This window comes from Bubalus kerabau, chromosome 1 (assembly GCF_029407905.1).
Source record: "Bubalus kerabau isolate K-KA32 ecotype Philippines breed swamp buffalo chromosome 1, PCC_UOA_SB_1v2, whole genome shotgun sequence".
NCBI lineage: Eukaryota > Metazoa > Chordata > Mammalia > Artiodactyla > Bovidae > Bubalus > Bubalus kerabau.
Genome location: NC_073624.1, coordinates 137,288,247 through 137,312,552, shown reverse-complemented (window position 1 = coordinate 137,312,552; position 24,306 = coordinate 137,288,247). Strand labels below are relative to the sequence as shown.

At 41.5% G+C, this 24,306-nt stretch overlaps 1 protein-coding gene across 9 annotated transcripts in view; it reads right to left on the bottom strand.

Annotated features, from left to right (window-relative positions):
• BICC1 (BicC family RNA binding protein 1) overlaps positions 1 to 24,306 on the bottom strand; it is a 352,390-nt gene that overhangs the window by 241,723 nt on the left and 86,361 nt on the right. For 8 of the 9 annotated variants that reach the window (XM_055589551.1, XM_055589552.1, XM_055589553.1 and 5 more), the window contains one exon: positions 2,755 to 2,801. Coding sequence is in view for 6 of the 9 variants with exons in the window: in XM_055589535.1 (XP_055445510.1) it covers positions 2,755 to 2,801 (47 nt within the window). In the remaining 3 variants the exon portion in view is untranslated. Of the gene's footprint in view, positions 1 to 513; positions 672 to 2,754; positions 2,802 to 24,306 lie in introns of those variants that run through there. The other variant, XM_055589544.1, reaches the window with a different exon arrangement.

Genomic DNA, 24,306 nt, shown 5'->3' with positions numbered 1-24,306 from the left:
AGTGATAAATATTAGCAAATCTTCTAAGAATGAAGGTCCTTTATGACCACATACACTGTGTTTTGATTGTTTTTAAAATGTGAGTCATATAAAGCTGAACGGTCTGTTTTTTATATCTCTTCAAAAGTTAAAGAACTAAAAAAAAAAAATCCTTCCATAGATTGCATCTATTTGTATCATCACAGACAAACCAAGGCAACTCTGTGATTTCTATTTGTCTTCTCTTTTCTTTGCCTTGTGGCAAGCCTACCCCAGCCAAAAGCAGAGATTCTGAATTGCCCAAGCATTGAGTACAAGCTGTACATGAACCAATGTCAGATAATACCAAGTAAGGGGGCTTCAGACATAGTACACAAATTTCAACAGCAGGAGCCTAAAAAGCAGGGGTAGAAAACCGTGGTCTGGCATATTCTGTTTGGCCAGCACAGCAAATTTTTAATTAAATCCCTTTAGGAATGCACCCCCACCCCCATACAAAGAAGGTACTTCATCATATAGGACAGTAAACCTCACCTGCACTATGGACCTCTCGGATGATGCTTTGAAATGTGAACGCCGCATGACTTGCTCCACATCGGAGCTTTTCTCCATTCTGTTTCTTCACTCAGAATGCTCTTTCTACCCACCCAAGCCTATCCCTCCACTTGGCTAATTTCCACCCTTCAAAAGATCTCAAGAAGTCCTTTTTAATCTCCTCAAGTCCCAGTCAAGAGCTTAATCCTCTCTGGCCCAGACTCCCCTCCTATTTAGGCAGCTATATAATCAAACACCAGACTAATTCCTTTAGGGCGGGGACTACGCCTTGCTCATTTTGGTCTTTCCAGTGTGTTGCACACAGCAGGTGGTAAACAAATATTTTCAGAATGAAGAAAGGGCAAGACCAGTATCAGCTCTGAAAATATTCGCTTTTTATATCCTTGGAAGAAAATGCAGATGAATAATGAACTTGACAAAAAAAAGATCAGATCACACAGAAAGCAAGAGAGTAAAGAGGCTTACTTGTAAAAGCCACATCTGGTCACACAGGTATTTTCCAAAAGCTCGATGACCTACCACAGCGATATTTAACCACATCCAATGGCACCCCACTCCAGTACTCTTGCCTGGAAAAGCCCATGGACGGAGGAGCCTGGTAGGCTGCAGTCCATGAGGTCGCTGAGGGTCGGACACGACTGAGCAACTTCACCTTCACTTTTCACTTTCATGCATTGGAGAAGGGAATGGCAAGCCACTCCAGTGTTCTTGCCTGGAGAATCCCAGGGACGGGGGAGCCTGGTGGGCTGCTGTCTATGGGGTGGCACAGAGTCGGACACGACTGAAGCGACTTAGCAGCAGCAGCAGCATAATTGCTACTGTGTGTCACTCTGAGACAAACTGTATATTTGTTCCTACATACATGCTTTCTGGATACCAACAACAAACACAAATATCAATATAATAAACTCAAATGAACAAAAGAAAGAAGGATGGGACTTCAGTCAACTTCTTGGCAAAGACAGACATCTTCCCTTACATAAAACACTTACTTTAAAACAGAGCTAACCAGAAAGTAATCAACTGTTCTCGACAGGATCTCAAATCCCTTGCCATCAGTTTTACTCCTGTCTCCCTTTATGACTGGCCAGGCTGACTTCACTGAAGGTCAGCACTTACAGAGGGCCGCCAGGGACACAACAGACAAGGTTACCAGTCGTGAGCAGAGAGCTCACGTAAGCATCAGTCCTACGCATCAGATGCTTACGAGTCGTAAGCATCTCCTGTCTATTTTATCACCCCACCCATGGTCCTGCTTACCAGAAATGAAGCCTCTGACATGGGGTGAGGGGAGGAGAGAGTGAGATGTATGAAGACAGTAACATGGAGACTTTCATTACCATATGTAAAATAGATAGCTGCTGCTGCTGCTAAGTCGCTTCAGTCGTGTCCGACTCTGTGCAACCCCATAGACGGCAGCCCACCAGGCTCCCCCATCCCTGGGATTCTCCAGGCAAGAACACTGGAGTGGGTTGCCATTTCCTCCTCCAATGCATGAAAGTGAAAAGTGAAAGTGAAGCCGCTCAGTCGCGTCCGACTCTTAGCGACCCCATGGACTGCAGCCTACCAGGCTCCTCCGTCCATGGGATTTTCCAGGCAAGAGTACTGGAGTGGGGTGCCATTGCCTTCTCCGAAAATAGATAGCTACCATATGTACAACAGACAGGAAACGGGAATCTGCTGGATGTCTCAGGAAACTCAAACAGGGGCTCTGCATCAACCTGAGGGGTGGGATGGGGTGGGATGGGGAGGGAGATGGGAGGGAGGTTCAAAAGGGAGGGGATATATGTATACCTATGGCTGATTCATGTTGAGGTTTGACAGAAAACAACAAAATTCTGCAAAGCAATTATCCTTCTATTTAAAAATAATTTAAAAAAAAAAGAAAGAAATGAAGCCTCTGTAAGGGACTCCTCTCCAACTCCCTAGGGCAGGTATGTGTTTAAGCAAGGAGGAAACAGGTAAAGAAGATAATCTGGTAGGAGATCTGGCAGTCCTCATGGCCTCAATGGAAAACTTCATTAAGTTTGCCCAGAGGGAGCTGCCTTTGAAGGGTTAAGTCCCAAACAGCCTACCACCCTTTTCTTGCCCCGAGCATCTTCAGCTATAAACCTAGTCCCCTTCACAGAGAAGGGGAGCTTTCAGGGGCTTCCGGTGTAGCTGCTGAGACAGGTACATTTCTCTTAATTATCGCCAAGACAGGAGTAAAAAGTCACTTACCTTCTGAAAAAAGTCTTCCCCACTTTTGCCTTTTCCTTCGGCAGCAGCTGTAAATAAAAATGTATACATTTAAAATAGTTTCATTTTCCAATCTATGTATTCAAAACACTCTCAAGTATCAGCCACAAGAACACAAGAGGTAAACAAGATGCCAGCCACACTTTCCCCAAGCTCAGTCCCTGTTCACAGGCCTCATCTGTGATATGAACGGAAAATAAAACACTAATCCCATCAATCAGACATCTTTAGATACCTTCGCACTCCGTTTTCTGTCTGAAACCCTCACAAGTCTCTATTTTCACACACAGATGAAAGTAATCTTGTTTTTTTCATAGTTAAGGAGCTACACATAAGAACAAATGCAACTACCAATAGAATCATCTGTACTGCTGTGAGTACTTCCTGTCTGGAATCAGTTCCAAGCAAGAGATTGCCTTTTCAAGTGATGGCTCATCTGACAAGGCCTCCTCGGAGCTATTTCAGGTTTATGCTTTGCACTGACTATATAATCTACTTGGATTTCAGCTGGCATCATACATGACTTTAATTCACTCCTTTAGTCACATTTACTAAGAGAGAGACAGAAAAACAAGAGAATTACAAAGTCATGGTCAAGGTCCCAGACAACAAAATTTCACCTGAGATTAATTTAAAGGTCGTTGTATTTGAACATTTTTGTGTCTAAATGGTAACCTACAAATAAAGGACAAGCCCAGTTTTATATGCGCAAAAGTTTTAAGGTCCTGTGGACATTTTCTTTTCAATCTTCAGAGAGAGGAGAACAAAGAGCTGATGGCATCTTGCTTACAACAGCCTCAAATCACATCTTTCAGAATGTAAACACTAGGTCTCGGATTCAGGCAGGGGTAAAGAGTGGTTAACAGAAAAAGCCACCCCCTGGCCAGGACAGAGAAATGAGCTGGAGCAAGAACTTCTCTAAGTTGAAATCTGGAAGACTGGTACCCCAAACACCTAATAGGCAGTACCATCAAGGGACCCTACCTGTACGTGTGTGTGTGTGTGTGCACGCGCGTGCAAGCACGCCTGTATGTCTGTGTGTGTGTGTGTAACAAGTGCACTCGCTAAAGTTCCTGAAAACTCAAGAATTGTGGCCAATCAGTCCATTAAGTAGGGAATTCAAAATTCAAAGAAACCTTCTCTGCCCTGGAAAAACAGTATTAAAGTCTAAATTCTTTTGTCACCAACTTTAATTTCACAGTTAAATGTAAGATATTTTCTACTATTTTGTAAAACTGTGTATTTTTATTGACATGTTTTCATCTAAAAAGCAGAGCACAGAGTACACATTTCTGTGATTTTCAAAGAGAGTTTGGGAAATGTATAAAACAAGAGCTAAACAGAAATAATAAATTTAAAACTATATTCTAATATGTGGCAGCTAAATAGTCCCTCAAAGATGTCATGTTCTCATCCCTGGAAACTGTGAGTAAGTCACCTTATATATGCTAAAGGGATTTTGTGGGTGTGATTAAATTAAGACCTTGAGATGGGAGGTATATCCTGAATTATGCAGGTGGACCCACTGTAATCACAAGGAGCCCTTTTAAGAAGGGAGAAGGAAGGTCAGAGTCCGAGAAGGCAATGCGACAAAAGATCAGACGGAGAGAAGGGCATTGACTGCAAAGGAGCGAGTCAGAGCAGAGAAACGTACAGAGATGCTATACTGTTGGCTTTGAATGTGGAGGAGGGGCCACAAGCCAAGTAATACAGGCGCCCTCTACAAGTTGGGAAAGGCAAGGATCTGGATTTTCCTCCAGGGTCTTTGGAGGACATGCAGCCTGGACAATACCTTAGGATAGCCCAAATAAAACATATTTCTGACTTCTGAACACCAGAACTGTAAGATAATAAATTTATTTGTTACAGCAGAAAAGGAAACAAATACATAATTTCAATGCCATCTTAACTTCACTTTTTGCACAAACACATCATCAACAGGACAAACTGAGCACAGACACTGATGTGAGCATTTGAATCACACATTTGCACAGATTTTATATTCTGGCTGCACCTTGTGGCATGTGGGATCTTAGTTCCCTGACCAGAGATCTAACTGCAACCCTTGTATTGAAAGTGGGGAGTATTAACCACTGGACCACCAGGGAAGTCACACAAATAAATTGTTTGCAGTTAACTCTACAAATTATGATTTTTTCACTCTAACTAGGGAACATACCAATAGTGAATTCTTGAAAAAACATAAAGAAGCAATTTTGAACAAAAAAAAAAAAAAAAAAAAAGAGAGAGAGAGAGAGAAAAGAAGGTGAACACAGTTGGTCCTAGCCAGAGGGCCAGAAAGATAAAAGATCAGCACCCAAACCTAATGACAGAAATGCCCTGGGGACACCTCAACTCAGCTACCTCTTGGGCTGGCTTTATCTCTACAGCTTAAAATAGTTTAAAGTCACTCCTGCTCCATGATACAACTGTGTGGCAATGAAAACTGCATACCAGGCCACAAAGATTAGACAAAAATTTTAGTGACATCAAGGGAACTCTTCTTTTAAAAAGAAATTTTAGGATCAAAGGTATATTCAAAAGCCTATCAAGCAGGACAGATAAAGGCTTTCACCCACAGGGGACTCCTTCACAACTTAAAATTCATCGGTTTAAATTTCATGATACAATGATGTTTTATTACAGAAACCAGAAACTTCCTTTAAGAAACTTACTTTGCTCATGACAAACGCATTATGTCACAACCTTGAAATGCCCCTCCATGCCAAGTCCAGTTAAACAGACTTTACAGACCGGCCTTTCAATCCCTGGATGAATTAAAAGCCGAGGCGGGGGGAGGGGTGGAATTTCCTTAGTTACACACAAATTGTAATTACGCTCCCAGGAAAACATCTAAAATTTAACCAGAAACCTGCACCTTTAGCAACCTTATGATTTGAGGGGCATCAAGAGAGGAGGGGAGCTGGAAATGGCACAATCGGTGCCATCAAAAATCTCTGGCTTTTTTCATTCCAGAATGTTTATGTACAAGAAACTCCAAATCTGAGCCTGAATCTCCCCTAAATCCTACGACAGTCCACTTCCTAAGCCCACAAGGACCTGGGACAAGCTTCCGGTTGGATTTGTGGGTGGTCACGGTCTCTGGTACAAACCAAGGTGAGTCCCAATCGTCGGCCCTTTGCCGGGAGCATCCTTACCTCACCCCCAGGTTGCTGGGTCTCCTGCACTTCTACTGAGTCCACACAAGCAAAGCTGCCAAGACCAGAGAAGTCAATCAAGGGAAAGCAACATTTCCCCCAAGTATTCTCTCCCCTCCCTAAGCAGGGATCCTTCTGTGCTCAAATTTGAGAATTCCGTACTCTAAACTCCTCAGGATTAAAATATCAACTCCTCTTGAATAAACTGAGAGACCGAGAAGGCGGAGGTTTGTGGAGTATTTTTTAGGTATATAAGATGTTCTTTCTATAGAAAGAAAAGTTCACTCTTTCTTTCCACAAGTACATAAGTCTCATGCTGGTGACTCAACATAGGCCAGGCCCTGCCTTCATTCAGCTTACAACCTTGACCCATATATTCAAACCACCCAATGAGTGAGGTCCAAGGGAAAATTAAAACTCAGTTCTAGGGACAAGGGTCCCAAAGATCTTTTCACAGCCACCACTCCATCCAAATTAAACTTATTAGAAATCTTAGCTACTCTTATTCTGGACAATGCACTAAAAAGCCAGTCATTTTACTCTTAACACTAGGACTGGGTAGCTACTGTTAGGACTCAAAATTAAAGGGTTCTTCCAGGGAGACCACTTGAGAGCTAGGTTGCAAGAAAAAATAGGAGGTATGATAATATCTTGACGCAATGATTTTTTTCTTTATGTTTCGAGGGGAAAACATCACCCTGTGAAATGAGCCAACCCAGACTTGATGTCATGGAGCTCCGTGACCTTTGAAAAGTCTGACTGTATTCTGTGGTACAACAGTTCCATCAAGCCTCACATTCTTATACACTGATACAGCCTCATCTTTTTCATTCACAGCAACATGAAAACACACGTAATGATTTAGCAGGCTTTTTCTAACTGTCCTTACAAAACAATTTCTGCCTGCCTGATGTTCCAAAAGTTAATCATTTGATGGTTAAAAAACCTTTGGTATCTTCCTGCCAATGAAAGCAATTGTCTTTATTTTCATGACACAGAATTCCAGGAATAAATTACTTCACTACTACTGAAACATGGCTTCATGGATTGTGCAGGTAAAGCATTTCACATTTTAAGCTGAACAATTCATTTTTTATGTTTATTATAATTTCTCCAATGCTTTGGCCTATTTTATTTCATATTTTTGCTTCATAAGAAATATGGGATGGCAAAAGCCACAGCCAATAAAAACAGCCAAAGTTGAGACAGGTGTAAACTATTACAATCCCCCAAACTACAGGGAAAGTCTAGTTAATTACTGAATTAAAGGTGAGGGCTCGATTTTCAATTCTTCGCAGGGCATATGGAAACTTATTCAAATACTCTTTTCATTCTGAAACACTTTTCCATAACATCTGATGCTTTATACAGCCAAATCTAAAAGCATAAGGGCCAAGGGTCATGTATTTTATATTTAAAATACAGTATGGAATAAAGTACTGGTTTTCTTCACCCTTGTGGAACCTGAGCAAGAAAAAACCAAATTCAAATTACAAAAAAATAACTGAGAAATACTTCTTTAAATCTGTTAAGATTCAGGACATTCCCCCCTGTTTCCCCAACTGTAGCAGATCTGCAACTAAGAAGGCTGCTGTATTTCAAGTTCACCTGAAAGACAACTATAACTGTTTAGCTAGTCTGATTCTCTTGCAAAAATATTTTACTAAGAATTTTTAAAACATTCACTTACTGTGTCTATTTAATCCATATGCTGAAAGAACTATACCATATATTTTATTCAGATATTACTCTTTTCAGAAAACTTGCCTACTATTTGGCTGATTCTGCTGAAAGAGGAATCAGCAACAGATGTCCAAGACGCAGTTTCTGTACACTCCCTTTTAAAAGGGAGTTTTAAAAGAAACTTTTAGAGAACCTTTTAAAGTTCTCCTTTAGTGAGAACTAAACCTTTCTCCAGTGGGAATCTTTTAAAAATGCTTTTTTATTTGTTTGTTTGGCTGTGCCAGGTCATGTAGGATCCGCTTCCCTGACCAGGGATTGAACCCAGGCCCCCTGCGTTGGGAGTGCAGAGTCTTGGCCAATGGACAACCAGGGAAGTCTTTAGAGAACTTTTTATGTTCAGTTACCATATCTAACAGTCTAGACTGGCATGCAAAGCTCTGACAATTGACTGAAGTAATAGCAGACATTGAGTCAGTTTTTAAAGTTTCTTCAGTTCTCAATCGAAGTCTCTCAAATACTCCAGCCAGCTAAAGAACATCTCCCAGTTTAAACTCCAGCAGTAAGAAGTGTCATTTGAAGGTAGTATATCATAGTTAAGTGGGAGGATGTTCAGACCTCATCTTTCCTAAAACTCCTTACCTGCTTCCTAAGTCCACTGAGAACAAATCAAATTCACTCACCCTGAAAAAACAAAAAAATCATGTAGGCCTACCAAAAAAATTCAAGAAACAGCCAAAAATTAAAATAAATTTTATCTTAAGAGTGGCTGGGTATTTAAGGATGGTTTCTTCGGCTTTGGGTTTATCCTTAAGATATTGTTTCATTATTGTAGTTTAAAATTTTTTCCATGTTCAAAAATGCAATAAATTGTTTAAGGGGACTGGGATTACAAAACAAGACATACAACATGGTCAATTCTATACTTAAGTATACATGTATGTACATACATATAATGTATATGCTAGAGGGAAAAAAAAGAGGATAAACATCAAAATATGAACAAGTGCTGAGTGGTTGAATTACTGGGTTATTTATCACATCCTTCTTTGCATTTTTCAGAATGCCTTTAAATAGCTTAAATAAATAGGTTTCAATAGCCTTCAATTAGGGGGAAAAAATCGGGTTAACAGTCATTTAAACGCTTTTTGAGAGAACCAAGATTTTACCATCACTGGAGCCACATTTCCAGCCCAACCTGTAGAACAGAATCTGATAAACATCTAAGTCAAACGTGCACATAAGCTACCTAAGGAGACAAATGACTAACGGACTAATGTAATAGGACAGTTAACAGCCCACAAAACCATGCCTGGCACTGAACGTCACAGGCCTTAATTAACCTAGCACTTTCTAGACTGAAATACTGATTTATGTGCAACTGATTCTGAGTAAAAAAGTTTAAACAATGCCTAGAGTTCACAACTTCACAACTGAAAACACTTCAACAATCCAATATTGGGAGAACCTCTGAGTCACATCCAAATATAACAGCTAAACAAAAGACAGAAAGAGATGCTCTCTAAAATGCATGAACCAGGGGAGGACTTATTTATTATGTTGCTCATTTTATATATAAGTTATACTTTAAAAGAAGGCCATTTTTGGTGATGGAAGGTAACTAGAAGAAAAGGAAGGCCATTTTTTTTATTGAAAGGGCATATCAAATAAAATATGAGCTAAAACAGGTAATACCTGTTATATTTATGTTATATTTAGATTTACCACATTCTAAAAGGGTTCAGTGGCTAAGAGTTTGAAAGACAAGAGGTGGATAATCTATGATAACTGGGCTAAGAACGTGGGCCATTACCTGAATGATACCTACACCAAAAACCCAAGACATCCGTTGAGGCTATTTTTTTCATTTCCCACCCAACTTTCAACAGAACTAACAGGGATGCCAAATATTATGATGGGGGTGAGAAGTCCTTCTATCTCTTCTATTAATGGTGGGCCACAGATGCCTCTTTCAAGTTAATACCTGCTAACTCAAACAATTAAGTCCTTTGCAGACTACACATCTCAACATTCAGATTTCAGGGAAATTTTTTTTCACATTCAATCTCTCAGGGCAATAAAGCTCTGTCAATATTTCAGAGCTGAGGACAAGCTAAGGCAGTGGAGGCCCTGCCACACACAGGGCAGTCTAGGAGTCTTGGGCATAGGCCAGTGTTCTATCATATACGGGCTATAGTTTCAGAAAGTATCCATTGCCGTCAAACATAAGAAAATAAATATTCACCAACATTTACATTATATTATTCATTGCTTCAAACACACTTGAACTCTTCAAGAAACTTGGCTAAGAGTTTATTCAGACTTCAAATTTATTGGCCTGACAATGAAGACTTCCTTGAGGGCTGATGACCCTAACATACATCAATGGACTCTGAGTCCAGTTGATTAACAGAAACTTTGGTCATGTCAAATGTCTTGCATTCACACCCTATTCCTTCTTACATAAGCAATCTCTGAAGCATCATTTTTAGTCTGGCCTGTGGTCACAAACACTATTTGATGACTTGAGTATTTACACAATATTTTTTTTAAGCAACACTCTTCTAGCTTTATCAGACCCTAAAGGATGTTTGTGGCCTTTATAGAGCTCACAAGGACTCTGCCACAGAGCTGTGCTATGGCTACTGAGTGCTTGAAATGTGGCTCGTGAGAACCCAGATGTGCTGAAAGAATTAAAAACACAGTGGGTTTCAAAGACAATGCAAAAGAAAGCAAAAACCTCATTAACTGATTATATGTTGAAAGTGTACCATATTTATATACTGGGTTAAAGGAAACAATATTAAAATTTACTGCACTTGTTTTATGGAGAAGGCAATGGCACCCCACTCCAATACTCTTGCCTGGAAAATCCCATGGATGGAGGAGCCTGGTGGGCTGCAGTCCGTGGGGTCGCTAAGAGTCAGACACGACCTAGAGACTTCACTTTCACTTTTCACTTTCCTGCATTGGAGAAGGAAATGGCAACCCACTCCAGTGTTCTTGCCTGGAGAATCCCAGGGACGGGGGAGCCTGGTGGGCTGCCGTCTATGGGGTCGCACAGAGTCAGACACGACTGAAGCGACTTAGCAGCAGCAGCAGCAGCAGCACTTGTTTTATTTTTCATGTCATTAGAAAATTTTAAATTACATTGTGGTTCATATCCCATTTCCATGTCACAATGCTCCTACAGTGGACAATAACTCTGCTACTACCCACAGAGGATTAAAAAGATTCAAGCAGAGATCACAGTTCAGGTCTGAAGGACCGAAAACAATGAATATTTCCAAACAGGAGGAGTCCTCGGCAGCTTGAAATCCAAGCTGTATCTGTCTTAACCCCCTAGGAACATTTTAAAGGAAAAAGCAAAAGGTTACCTGGTGTTGGTGGAGGTGGTGGGAGGGGTAAGGAATTAGAGTAGTTTGAATAAAATACGTAACATTAATAACCATTTCCTTAATGCCCAGCTTTGGCCCAACCCAAAACTATTTAAGAGTTTATGTAGATGGTTATTTCACGAATGAAGTTTATATTTCTTTTGTGTTTGTAGTAACATGGCAATGAGCACGCCAACTGGTTTTAAATAAGAACCAAATGTGTTTCAGGCATGTTTAAAGTTCAGGTTATCTGCAGAAATCTGTGGGTGATCTATTTGCTATTCTCCCCTCCAAAATGGGCACATGGGTGGAAGGGTATACAGATGTGCTTCCCTTCATCAGGGCTTCTTCAATTCATTTTAACTCTGGAAGACTCATTCATTGATTCATTTAGACAATTCTTATTTAGCACCTGAGGAATATACAGAGGGATCAAAATTATGGAGTCAGAGAAAACTGGGTTCACCTCTAGGTTTGCCGTTGACTGTAACTCCAAGTGACTTAGTCTCCCAAAGGCTCTATTTTCACCTTCAAAAATGTAAATACACACTCCATAAGAATTTTAAAAATGGTAACCTGCAACTTTGACCTCAAAGAACCTACATCTTACCTGTAAATTCTTTGAGGTCAGTAATTTAAAATGCCAAGAGTACTCTAAAAGGTTGGACATTACGTAGGAGTCATAGATTACAAGAATTCAAAGTACGGATGTAGTAGGGAGCTTCTAAGCTGCCTGTTTAACATGGGAAAGGACTGAGACACATCTCACAAGGGGAGATGTGGAAAGTGAAATCTGGGCAGAGAAAATGCGGTGGCTACCCATGCCTGTTTATCAAAAGCTTCAGCTTCCCTTTTATGTGCTTCAGAGCACTTAAAATAGAACCTCTGGACTTCTCTGGGAGTCCAGGGATTAGGACTCTTCACTTTCAATGCAGAGGGCAGGGATTCAATCCCTGGTCAGGGAACTAAGGTCTCACATGCTGCACAGCATGGCCAAAAACTAATAATAAGTAGTAGCAAGGTTTGGGGTTCTGCTGTCCCACCTCCCCACAGTGGGAATCAGTAGCACCACACTAGGAATTTCGGGGACAACAGTGGCATTAAGGGAATGACTTATGGGGCAACAGGCTTGAGGAGCCCTTTTGCTTTTAAGTCTTCTTGGCAGTACAGAATCCAATGGGAAGACAAACAGAAAAAGGTGAGACAGTGGAAAGGCAGTGGTACAGACGATGCCTGCAGCAGTCCAGAAGGAAGACAAGCCTTTGCACAAAACAGACAGATCTGAACCTATCTGAAGGTCATTAAGAAAAACTCCACATACAGCAACATTGGTGATGCTACATACCACTGCACTTACGCACTAAATCCAGTACTAAATGAGTGTCTAGCTGTCCACTCTTCTGTGACTTTAGAAATTGTACCAACAGAATGTTATTGACCTGCCACTCCTAACAACTCTTATGCAAGACTGTAATTCTCACTGCAAGGAGAACTCCACCTCTGGCAATGTACCCTCTCTACACTTTCACTTTCTCCACAAAAGTAACCTATTCCAGGCAGATTCTTTACGATCTGAGCCACTTGAGAAGCCCAGTGAACTACCACATGGACAAGGAATTCACACGGCCTTTCCATACTCTTTTACGTTGTCAATACATTTAACTGCATCACAAAATTTATCTTGTTTCACTGGATGCTCCCACTGGCACGAAGAAGGGAGATCTACTGAAGCAAAAAAAAAAACCAACTGGACCAGGGCCTTCTCAGGTTCCAGGGGACTATAGTTACAGCAACTTGGAAGACATACTGGAGGAGAAGAGTGCTCATTAAAAACTGCCCTCCGATCCCACAGAATCTTAATTACTGTGGTATCCTAGGAATACGCATTTTTATAAACATGCTGGGTAATTCTCACATGCAGTTACGTCTCAAGCACTGTGACATTGCCAAAATTATGTGGTGACGCCAGTGCTTTCCTTTCCAAACTATCAAGCTGGTTTTCTATCATCCTAGCTAAGTTGCCCATGACCATCCACTGCACTTTTCACCGGAACCCCAGGACTACAGAGAAATACAATTATTCTGAGGCAGGTAAAGGGTTTAAATCTGACAACCTCAGTCATTCTTGGCACTGAGGCCATCCCAATGCTCTGAATGTTCAGCCTAATTCTTTACGGCCCAGAGAAGTTTTCAGGACTCATTAACAGATCGTAGAAGTGGTCACAGACCTAACTTTCATTAAAACTGCTTCCAGCCCTTTCTAAACCTGCTCTACTCAAGGTCTGTTGAGTGAACACTGCCTCACATTGCATCTCATTAGAAGAGATCTCTAGGGCTAATAATAATCAGCACGTGTCCAGAGGCCTGGAGGACGTTTTCCCACACTCAAGAGGACCGGCTTATCATCTACAAGTTTATGAAAGAGCTCAGAAAGGCCAAAGCAAGACAGCAAAGGTAGTCATTCAGAGAGAATCTAACCTACAACCCCACAGGTCCTGCTGCCCCTGCCAGCTGCACACTTCCACCTTCTGTAAAACGTGGCTGTGTATAATCAAGTTACTACAGATCCCGGCATCCTCATTCAGAACACCTAGGAAAACATTTAAAGGAGCTCTTATTTCTTAAACTCAGCACTTTGCTGCCGATAAATCACAAGCGTGCTTTTAGGAAATTAAGCCGATCCCCTCCTCCCAAAACACTGGGTTTGAAGAAAGATCAAACTCTTTGAGGGCTAAGCCATCAATTCTCATCTCTGAAAAGAATCATTTGTTTTTGTTAAAACTGATCGAAATCTAACATCTGATTATAATTTGTTCCATTTAAAGGCCTTGGTTGGTTAACATGAATTCATTTTTCATCAGTAGGCAGGAAACCACCTTTAAATGTGGTTTTCATCTCAAACAATGCTTGAGGAGTAATTTTAAGGTAATAGTCTTTGGCCTTGGATAAAAGTTATAACCGATATCATTACCTCTATTTCCTTTCATAAAATATGTGTGTATATTTATGATGCAAACATGGTGGTCATATTCTAACCCATAGCTTTATTCTTCTTCCCAGAATTGTAACTTTGGTTAAGGATCACATTCTATCTCAATTAAAATGAATCTTCTGTAACAGCATCATGGGTCTGGATGTATTCATTTTCTTAAGCAGTTCTATCTTCTCAGGAGCTTTTTGTACTCTATTTACTTTGGAGAGTTTAAACTCATTTTTCTTAAGTTCAAGTTCAAGGAACTAAATGTCTCAGGCTTTGGTTATTCACCAGTCTCAAAATACTCCAGCTTTTCCAGAGAGGCTCTGTCAAGCTCTGGGTGTTCATAGTTAAAAAGCACCTCTCCCAAAACAAAGTGTAAAATACTCTAGATTATCTTTCTGATTTTGCTAAATCTGTTCAGGTTAATTTCAGAATGGTGTGAAAATAAACTCTTGATTACATAAGAGGTCAGATACAATACCTCAACCCATCCTCTTTTTAAATGGTGTATTTTTCCTGATAATTTATAAAGATTTTATCTCAAGTAAAGGTTTTATAATTTATAAAACTATGTTACAATTACCACAAAATTCAGAAATACCACAGCACCAATAAGGATATAGTGCTTGCACAGTAAGTATAAATTCATGTAATCATCTTGGAAAATAACTGGGTTTACACAAAGAATAACTGTAATTCTATTTCTAGGAGCCCAGGTCCTAAGAATACAATCCAAAACATGAAATAAAGAGGAAAAACTATCAGCACAAATGAGTTCACTTTAGTAACGTTTAAAATAAGCAAAACGCATGGAGAAAGCAAGAGGAGAATTAAGAAAATTTAGACATAGGCACTTATTCAATTTTTTTAAAGTTATATGAAAAGATGGGTTTGATGATTTGCAAAAGATGAAGCAGTCAGGAAAAAGTGATTACAATACACTATTCAGTAAAAAAAATTAATAAGCATGATTTTTAAATGGATCATAAAACTGTATGTGAAATATGATTACAACTATTAAGTTAAATATTCTTTAAGTGAAAGTGTTAGTCACTGGGTCACGTCTGACTCTTTGCAACCTCATGGACTGTAGCTGGGCAGGCTCCTCTGTCCATGGAATTCTCCAGGCAAGAATACTGGAGTGGGTAGCCATTTCCTTCTCTAAGGGATCTTCCCGATCCAGGGATCGAACCTGGGTCTTCTGCACTGCAGGCAGATTCTTTAGGGTCTGAGCCACCAGTGAAGCCCCATTATTCATTAAACATACACACAAAAACTAGGGACACTCATTAAAAGATCAAAATGTGTATGCCATGAAAGAATATGATTCCTTCATTATTTTATAGTGTTATAAACTGTTTTCATTTCCCAATTTTTCTTGGGATATAGCTGCAGTACTCTGAAAATGAGCCCCAAAGAGTACAGACGCACATATCCATGAAGGTAAGCCACTTAAGAGTTTTTATCATAAGTCGAATCATTTTTTAATTATCTCGAGAAAATAAGGACTTTATGGATTTGTATTTACTCATCTATCTAACTAAACTCAGTCAACTCTGGATTTCCAAAGGCTATTTTAAGATTAACAAAATCAAGGGGAGGGATGGATAAATTGGGAGATTGGGACTGACATATACACACTACTATATATATATATAATAGATAACTAATAAGAACCTACTGTATATCATAGGGAACTCTACTCAATAATCTGTAAAAACCTAAATGGGAAAAGAATCTAAAAAAGAATAGATGTATGTAGAAGTGAATCACTTGGCTGTATACCTGAAATGAATACAACATTGTAAATCAACCATACTCCAATTAAAAAAAAAAAGGAAGATTGAAGTTAAAACGAATTTTGTACTGCAAAACAGTACAAAATCTACCTAAGGCAGGATGCTCACCTTCAAGTAATTCATGCCAAGCTCCTCCCACTACTGTGAGTTAGAGACAGCCTCCACTTTCCCACTGCCTGGCCCTCTCCCCTGTACAAGGCAGTCAGCTTAACTGTACCTACTCAGTGGCTATAAACAGAACACTACAGCTGCGGCACTTCCAAATAAGCACTTGACGAATGCAGTCAGGAGCCAACAAAATGAATTTGAAAAACGGGGTGCTATGTTACATGCCTGTCATAGCTGCAAGGGCTGCCAGTCAACTTCTCAAAATAGCGCTGCTGCTCACACCCCCGAGAAACTCCCCCTCACACTCACAAGCAGAGACAAGGGGGTCAAGGGAAGAGCAGAGAGTTCACCTCTAGCACTGAAGAAAGAACATCTTGAGCTTCTGCGGATGTATCTTAAAGTAATTCGCAAGTAATCTTAGCCCAAATTAAGTTCCAAAATGTAAGGAATCACAAAACAAGACGCACAGGTGTTCCCTCCCACCCGTTCTACCAGATTTTGCAAAAGGCGATCGTAATGGCATTGCCTCAAGTAAGATGCTGTCTGGAAGCCACTCAAATGGCGACAGTTTATGAAGAAATTCCCATCTGAAAAAAGGTCTCCTGGACTCACCACTGTCCTGCCCCTGAGATGGAGGGAAGCTAGTCTCAGATTTTTTTAAACGAGATGCTCCTTGGGCAGGCAATCCACATTGATCTGCTACTGTGTCCATCCCTCATCAAGGTGGAGGTGATGGGAAAGGAAGAGAACAGATGAGCAAAAGAAAATTTAGAAGAATTGTCTAAAATCATTTGAAGGACTTACAGTTTGGAAGAAAATCAACAGCAGACCCTTCTCTAAAGATAGGGACTCAAAATCTAACTGCTCCCTACTTTATCCACTACCATCTTCCTCCCAAAGAAGAAAAATGAACAATGGCAAAAGAGATGGCAAAGAATATTATCCTGATTTGAACCCAAAACTAGTAGTCAGCCATACGTGGAATACTGCATGTATTTCTCATCATGACACCTGAAGAAAGGACTGTGTCTGAAGAAAGCCAATTCATAAAATGAACAAGATATTTATTAGAGGATATTTTTCCTCTCACAAAGTTTTCTGTGGAAACTTTCATTCTAGGAAGGAAAAATTGAGTGCACCATACAAATGCATTGGTAACACTATAAAAAGTATGAAGAGAGACAAAGGTCTGTCATATTCTGGGAAACACACTCGTGTATTGTAGAAAAACAATCACCACCTCCTCCTCCTGAGAAATACTGCTAAGTGCTACTTTATATGCGGTGAGCACCTAGGAAAACTGGTGGCAGAGCCTAGAAACAGAACCAGGAGCAAGAACAACTCAGAGCAATTCATGCACACCATGGTCCACCAGGAGGGCCTGTTTTTGGACAAGCTGGGTGTCCGTGGGGTTAAAGAGCACACAGCTCAACTCCTGAGGACACGTCAGCCTTTTGGAGACAACTCTAGGTGCCAAACGTTCAGAACACGGGAACAATACCATCTTCTCGCTGCCTCTTACGACCTCCCCACCGGTTCAGTTTCCCTTCCTGTTCTTTCCACTCAGCAACGAGGTGTAAAAGGAATCTGCTCCTCAGTCTCTTGACAAAAGAAAGTGAAAATGAAAGTGAAGTAGCTCAGTCGTGTCCGACTTTTTGCGATCCCATGGACTACAGCCTACCACACTCCTCCGTCCATGGGATTCTCCAGGCAAGAGTGCTGGCGTGGGTTGCCACTTCCTTCTGCAGAGGATCTTCCTGACCCAGGGATCGAACCCAGGTCTCCCACATTGTAGGCAGACACTTTACTATCTGAGCCACCAGGGAAGCCAAGAGACCCTCAAGCCCCACCCACCCTGGGTTTAAACTTTCCCAGCTTTTCTTAGGGCTTCCCAGGTGGTGCTGTGGTCAAGAAACCGCCCGCCAATGCAGGAGACTTAAGAGACACGGGTTCAATCCCTGGGTTGGGAAGATCCCATGGAGAAGGGCATGGCAACCCACTCCAGTATTCTTGCCTGGAGAATCCCACAAACACTCAGACACAACTGAAGCAACTTGGCACGCACACAGCATTTCCTATCTTCCTCCGACTCAGCAGCACCTAAAGCAATGTGAAGCGGCACATGTGTGTGTGGCAACTTCAGAGGACAGGATGCGAAACAGATGTGAACCTGGGAAACGCAGAGCCAAACGTGATGAATTAAAGCGTATTTCCCAACGCCAGGGACAGGGAGTGTGTATTTAGATCTTTGAAGGAAGACAGACGCACACCAGTAGAAAGGATTAGTAGACTGGAGAGAGAAAGCAAGCACTCATGGTCAAAGGTCAGTTTCTCAAAAGCAAAAAAAAATGTAACATTTATTTGGCTGAGTCAGGTCTTAGCTGTGGCAGGCAGGATCTTCCCTGAGTCTTGCAGCACATAGACTCTCTAGCTGTGGCACATGGGCTGAGCTGATCCAAGGCATGTGGGATCTTAGTTCCCTGACCAGGGATCGAACTTGTGTCTCCTGCATTGCAAGGCAGGTTCTTGACCACTAGGGAACTAGGGAAGTCCCACAAAATTCTTGTCTTTTTTCAACTAAGGTATTTTCCACTGATTCCTCAACACGGGCATTCGTTCTACTCTGCTTCTGCATAAACTCATTTTATTTCCATGGATCATCCGGCCGGCAGTGCCTTTTTTTCAATGGATAACCTAAGGCACCGACAAAATGATGAAGGATTGAGAACAAGGGGAAGGACACGTAAATGCTCAGAGAAGGGAGTCACTTTTATTAGAGAAACTTGGAACACTTTCAGTTAGGCTGCAGATTTGCCATGAAAGGAGTTTTAAGTCTGGGTATAATTCCCAAGCCTCTCACTTTCACATAAGAGGGAAATAAACTCATTTCGCAAAGCATCCATCTTCGCGAGAAATTCAAGTACCGTAACTATCACAGCTTTCGTCAATGCACACGATGTTTCCTGGCAGCAACTGCAACTGAAAGCAAAATTCTTTGATTAAAGAGAAGTTTTAAGAGACGCTCTACAACAGGGAGAGATTTGTTTTTAACAGACTTCCTTATAATGAGTCATTTCATAGATAGAAGGCTCAAGGATGAGAGCCAAGAAACAGCAGACACAACTGCTCAGCACAAGCAGGCCGTTTACATCCAACCCGGTCAGAGATGTCAAAGTCCTGCTTCCAGCCAAGGCCAGGCTGAGCATCGCTAGGGCAAAGGATCAGCACTGCGTCCTTAGTCAGCAGCTCCCTAGTTTGGGAAACAGTGTATGAAAGATGAATTTCTCCTTAGTCCAAACAGCTCCAAACTCCTCTATGAGGAGTTTTCTGCTGCATGTGCAACTCTCTGACATCAAGCATAGCAGAGACAAAAGAACATACCACCCATCAACCCACTGGACTGATGCTCGCTTATTGGTAATTTCACAGGAATAAATAAACTTTTAGATTCTCTAGAAATAATGGCCAACAGGCAAGGATGGAAACAAAAGCTGTACATGATGTCGTAATGAAAAGCTCATCACTGGTTCAACAGTGCACCCACTGGATGACTTAATCTCCCTCATCTGAAAAGGGGGCAAAAACAGTCCTTAGTCCTATATTTTTTTTAATTGGATTCTCCCAAGAAGTAGACTCTGTGACAAGTATTTGAGTGAAAGTCGTTAATGCAGGAACTGACCCCAGAGATCACTGGAATGGAGGAGGGAAGGTAAAATAAGAAGACAGCAAAGAGGAAGTGGTCCAGGTATGTGAGTGGGACCCCCTGCTGGCCTCAGGGCCAGTTCTGCAGGGGACCTCTCAGAGTTGCCTCTCGAGGGGCTCAGAAGTGGACACACATCCTCCCGCAATTCTAGCCTGTCACTGCTAAAGGGCAGCTTCCGCTCCAAGCAAAATCTTCGGGCTGCAGGGCCCTCGGGCATGAGTCACAGGCCAGACCCCTGTAACTAACTCATCAATGGGTTCTAGCGCTGAAAGGCCAAGCTCCCAAGAAAACCGTCAGACCCAGGCAAACTAAGATAACTGGCCACACAACCCGGTGCTAGGGTGGTGAGGGGCTGGGGCAGGGCACTGCCAGCGTCTGCTCAGCCCTCCAGGGTCACGACGATCAGGGGCGCTCCTCCAGGCAGAGTGCTCAGCCCCGAGTGCAGCACTCTGAGTGGGATGTCAGCTCTTCCTGTGTATTCAAAGCAGCCTAAGAGTGGGATCTGCTCTTCCATACAGGACACACCCTCTGGGGCTGGGTCCACTCGCACCACCACTCAAGCTGCCACTCCCAGTCAGCCCAGGGGGCTCCAGAATGGCACAAAGGAGAGCTTCCAATCGGAGAAATGTCTTCCTTTACCTGCTCCGTCACTGATTTGGAGCAGAGAAGCTCAGCTTGAAATTCAAGTTACACATAAAAGAGAACTGAAGGTGTCAAAACAGAAGCAGCTCTCCTACTCAACCTCCACATCACTGACGCCCTCCCTGCCCTCCTGCAGTATGAAGCGACACGCACACAAGAGGACCCTAAACTCCCAAGGCTGGCGAGACACCTCTGCTCCCCCATCAGCAGTGCCCTTTGTTTACCTAGAGTCGGCTATACGTGTTCCCACATGTCTGCCAAATAATCCTAAAAATCGTGACCATTTCTAATCCTTCACATTCAGAAGAGGCCTTGGGCCCTACAACAAAAATAAGTAAATAGATATTTATATTTTAAGGCTATAATAAAATATGTATAATATGTGTATATTTTTATGATCCCCCAATTTATCTACATTTGGTTTCAGTCACTTTGGAAAAGCACTTATATTGTTTCAACCACTCCTCTAGGTAGTATATCTGCAGTGGCTGAGGTGTCTGTCCAAATATATCTTTTCAAACAACCTAGAGGAGACTCCCCCCTGAAGATGGCAGAGAAGACGCCAAACTTTTGGTCCCTTCCTAGCTAGTTATTAGTGAAAAGGAATGATATACTTCCCATGATACACAGAAAATGCAAACATCCTATCTATTACTGCTAAACCTTAAACATGCTCCCAGATTTACTCAAGTCAGGAGCTGTATGAAGATTTTACTCTTAGAATGAAATGGAGCTTCTTAACAACCCAAAACCTATTTATCTTAGTCTAACACTTTTTCTTACAAAATAACATTTCCACATACTATAGAACTTTGCATCGTAACTATATTAAAATGTTTACAACAGAGAGGAATAGAACTAGTGAGTGCAAGTTCAAAACCCCAAAGACAGTAAGGAGTTTCAAACAGCATTACCATCTGCATCCACAAACTTCATGATACTGACCTGAAATTTTGAATGTGAAAAATATTTTTTCCAAGAGGGAAGGGGGGGCCAGAGGATGGAATTGGGAGTTTCAGTTTAGCAGTTGCAAATTATTATATAGAGAATAAACAACAAGGTCCTATTGTATAGCACAGATAATTATATTCAGTATCCTGTGATAAACCATAATGAAAGAGTGTATGTGTATGTATAACCGAGTTGCTTTGCTATACAGCAGACATTAACACAACATTATAATTCAACTACATACTTCAATAAAAATAAATTTTAAAATAAACAAGTAAAAGAGAAAAAGAAACAATAAAACACTTTCTTCTCTCTGAAGCTTCTGGGCACAAGGCTCAGGAAACTTTACAACTGGACGTCTGTGGCATACACCTGCTGTACTGTCTGAGAAAACTCAATTCTACCCAATAGGGCAGGAAATTCTGCTCAACAACACAGGAAAATAGATGGAAAGACGAAACTCTTCAGATGTGTGAGGTAATGAGACATGACAAAGTAAACTGAACATGTGTGTGTGAACACACAAAGGGGTGGAAGGAACAAAAGACTCCTAAAATTCATGAAGCGCTAATATTCATAAGGCACTAAATCCACAGGACGCATCCAAGGCACACTAAATATTCACGATACACAAGTGATACATGAGCCATGGGGCACTCAGTGCTCAGGAGGGCTTAGTCAGGACAACGGGGTAACATTTTTTTGCACAAGACACACAAATAAAACCCAGAGCTGTGAGCAGGCTAACTGGCAGATCCCCGTGTCTCTCCCAGAGACGTGGGCAAACCCGACCCTGGCTGTAAGTTAAATGTGTTTGGTTGATCCCTGTTTGCTGAAGTCACATTCAACTGAGTGAACACACACAGTTTCCAAATGCTATATACATGTTTATATGTAGCTGCATGTTTCTAAGCCTCTATATGGGCTTTCCCAGGTGGCTCAGTGGTAAAGAATCTCCTGCCAATGCAGGAGCCGCAGGAAACACGCTTTCAATCCCTGGGTCGGGAAGATCCCCTGGATGAGGAAATGGCAACCCACTCCAGTACTCTTGCCTGGGAAATCCCATGAACAGAGGAGCCTGGTGGACTACAGTCCATAGGGTCGCAATGAGTCAGACATGACTTATCGACTAAACAACTGAAGGAAAACCATCCAAATTAATACCAGCAATATTGTGTATTTGTGTGTAGCATACCAACCCCTACCTTTCAGAACAAAAGTTGTATGTTTGCTAATACATAGAACAATACCAGAGAAGGCAATGGCACCCCACTCCAGTACTCTTGCCTGGATAATCCCATGGATGAAGGAACCTGGTGGGCTGCAGTCCATGGGGTCGCGAAGAATCAGACACGACTGAGCGACTTCACTTTCACTTTTCACTTTCATGCATTGGAGAAGGAAATGGCAACCCACTCCTGTGTTCTTGCCTGGAGAATCCCAGGGATGGGGGAGCCTGGTGAGCTGCCGTCTATGGGGTCGCACAGAGTCAGACACAACTGAAGCACTTAGCAGCAGCAGCAGGAACAATACATCTGGACCACCTCTCTGAAAATATATTACCTGCCACATTGGAAGAACGAAGACTATTCTGCCTAGAGCTTTAATAATTAAATGAACTAGAGTTAATAATAATAAATTATTGGGAATACAGAATCATAGCTGATTTTTTTAAACTGAATTTTTAAATTACCTCAAAGAGTTATGTCATATGGTCCTCGATAGGAACAGACCAGCCAACCTGACCCTTACTTGCCGTACAAAACAGTCTTCAAAATCAAAGGGAAAAAAACTGCAATACTGCAATGCTATATAAATACATGACTCCCATCTTATTAAATATCTCCCATTATTGATTTGGTTCACATAGCACTGAGTAGACTGAATTTCACACTTCATACTCTGCTTCTGTAACTCATTAACATTTACCAAGTACAACTGTAAATTAGACATCTAAGGTGCAGGAAATTAATAATTAATTATACAGGTGAGTTTGCACAATGACTAGTTGTCCTTATTCTGAATTTGTATTAACTGGGTAAAACAGAAACAGTCATCTTGCAATCATGTCAGCCTTTGTTTAACTATTTTGTACTCAAAAAAATGTTTTATACCTACTTTGTCAGTAACTGCTAAGAAGACACTGAAATGCACCAACTCACCCCAATGTGCCCAGGAGTTGACCATTTCTAGCACTGAAAAGTCCACCTCCTCAGATACCCCTTAGTACTAAACTAAGTGCAATAGTTGGTCACCCACACTGAGAAATGAACGAGAAGAAAAAAGAGATATGATTCTTATACCCATAAACCTCACTGCCCACTGCAGGAGAGAGAAATTAATTAATAATCACAAAGAGAGAATTTCCTGGTGCTCCCAGTGCATGGGGCCCAGGTTCGATCCCTGGCCAGGGAATTAGATTCCACGTGCCACATGACCTGGTGCAGCTAAATAAGTAATTTGTTAAAATCACAAAGAGAAATTATGTAACAGCATCACAGCAGTGACCCTTGTATCATAAATTATGGCTAAGGCCCACATCACAGCACATGTTCAGAGAGCAGCCTGTGGAGCAGCAGAAACTGGGGAAGCCCTCCTCCAAGATTTTACTAAGAGACACCAGGACCAGCCCTGACTCCACCTCCCATCATACATTATCCATCCAGCCCCAGTCAGTACAAAAGGGGACTGAGAATTCAGCGTATGGTCACCTTTAGGGAAGAGTGGAATTCATGGGGGAAGAAGTGATTTCTTCCCATTCCTGATTCAAAAAACAAAGGTGTAAAAAGAACAAGATTGAGACAAACACAGAAACGAGAAAGGAAAGTAGTAATGAATTGAAACATCATTCAGGAATATTTTATAGTTCACCTCACAGAGAAGAGAATTTCAACATAGCGGGGCTAAGAAGAGCTACCAAAAAATCATATGTGTACACACGTGTGGTGTGTATATGATGAATTTCATGTTTATGTTCAGAGTGGAGATATGCAAGTACTCTACGGTTAAAACTGCAGAATAAAGGGACTTCCCTGGTGGTCCAGTGGTTGAGATTTGCCTTCCAATGCTGGGGGTGCGGGTTCAGTCGCTGGTTGGGGAGCTGGGATCCCACATGCCTTGAGGCCAAAAGGCCAAAACA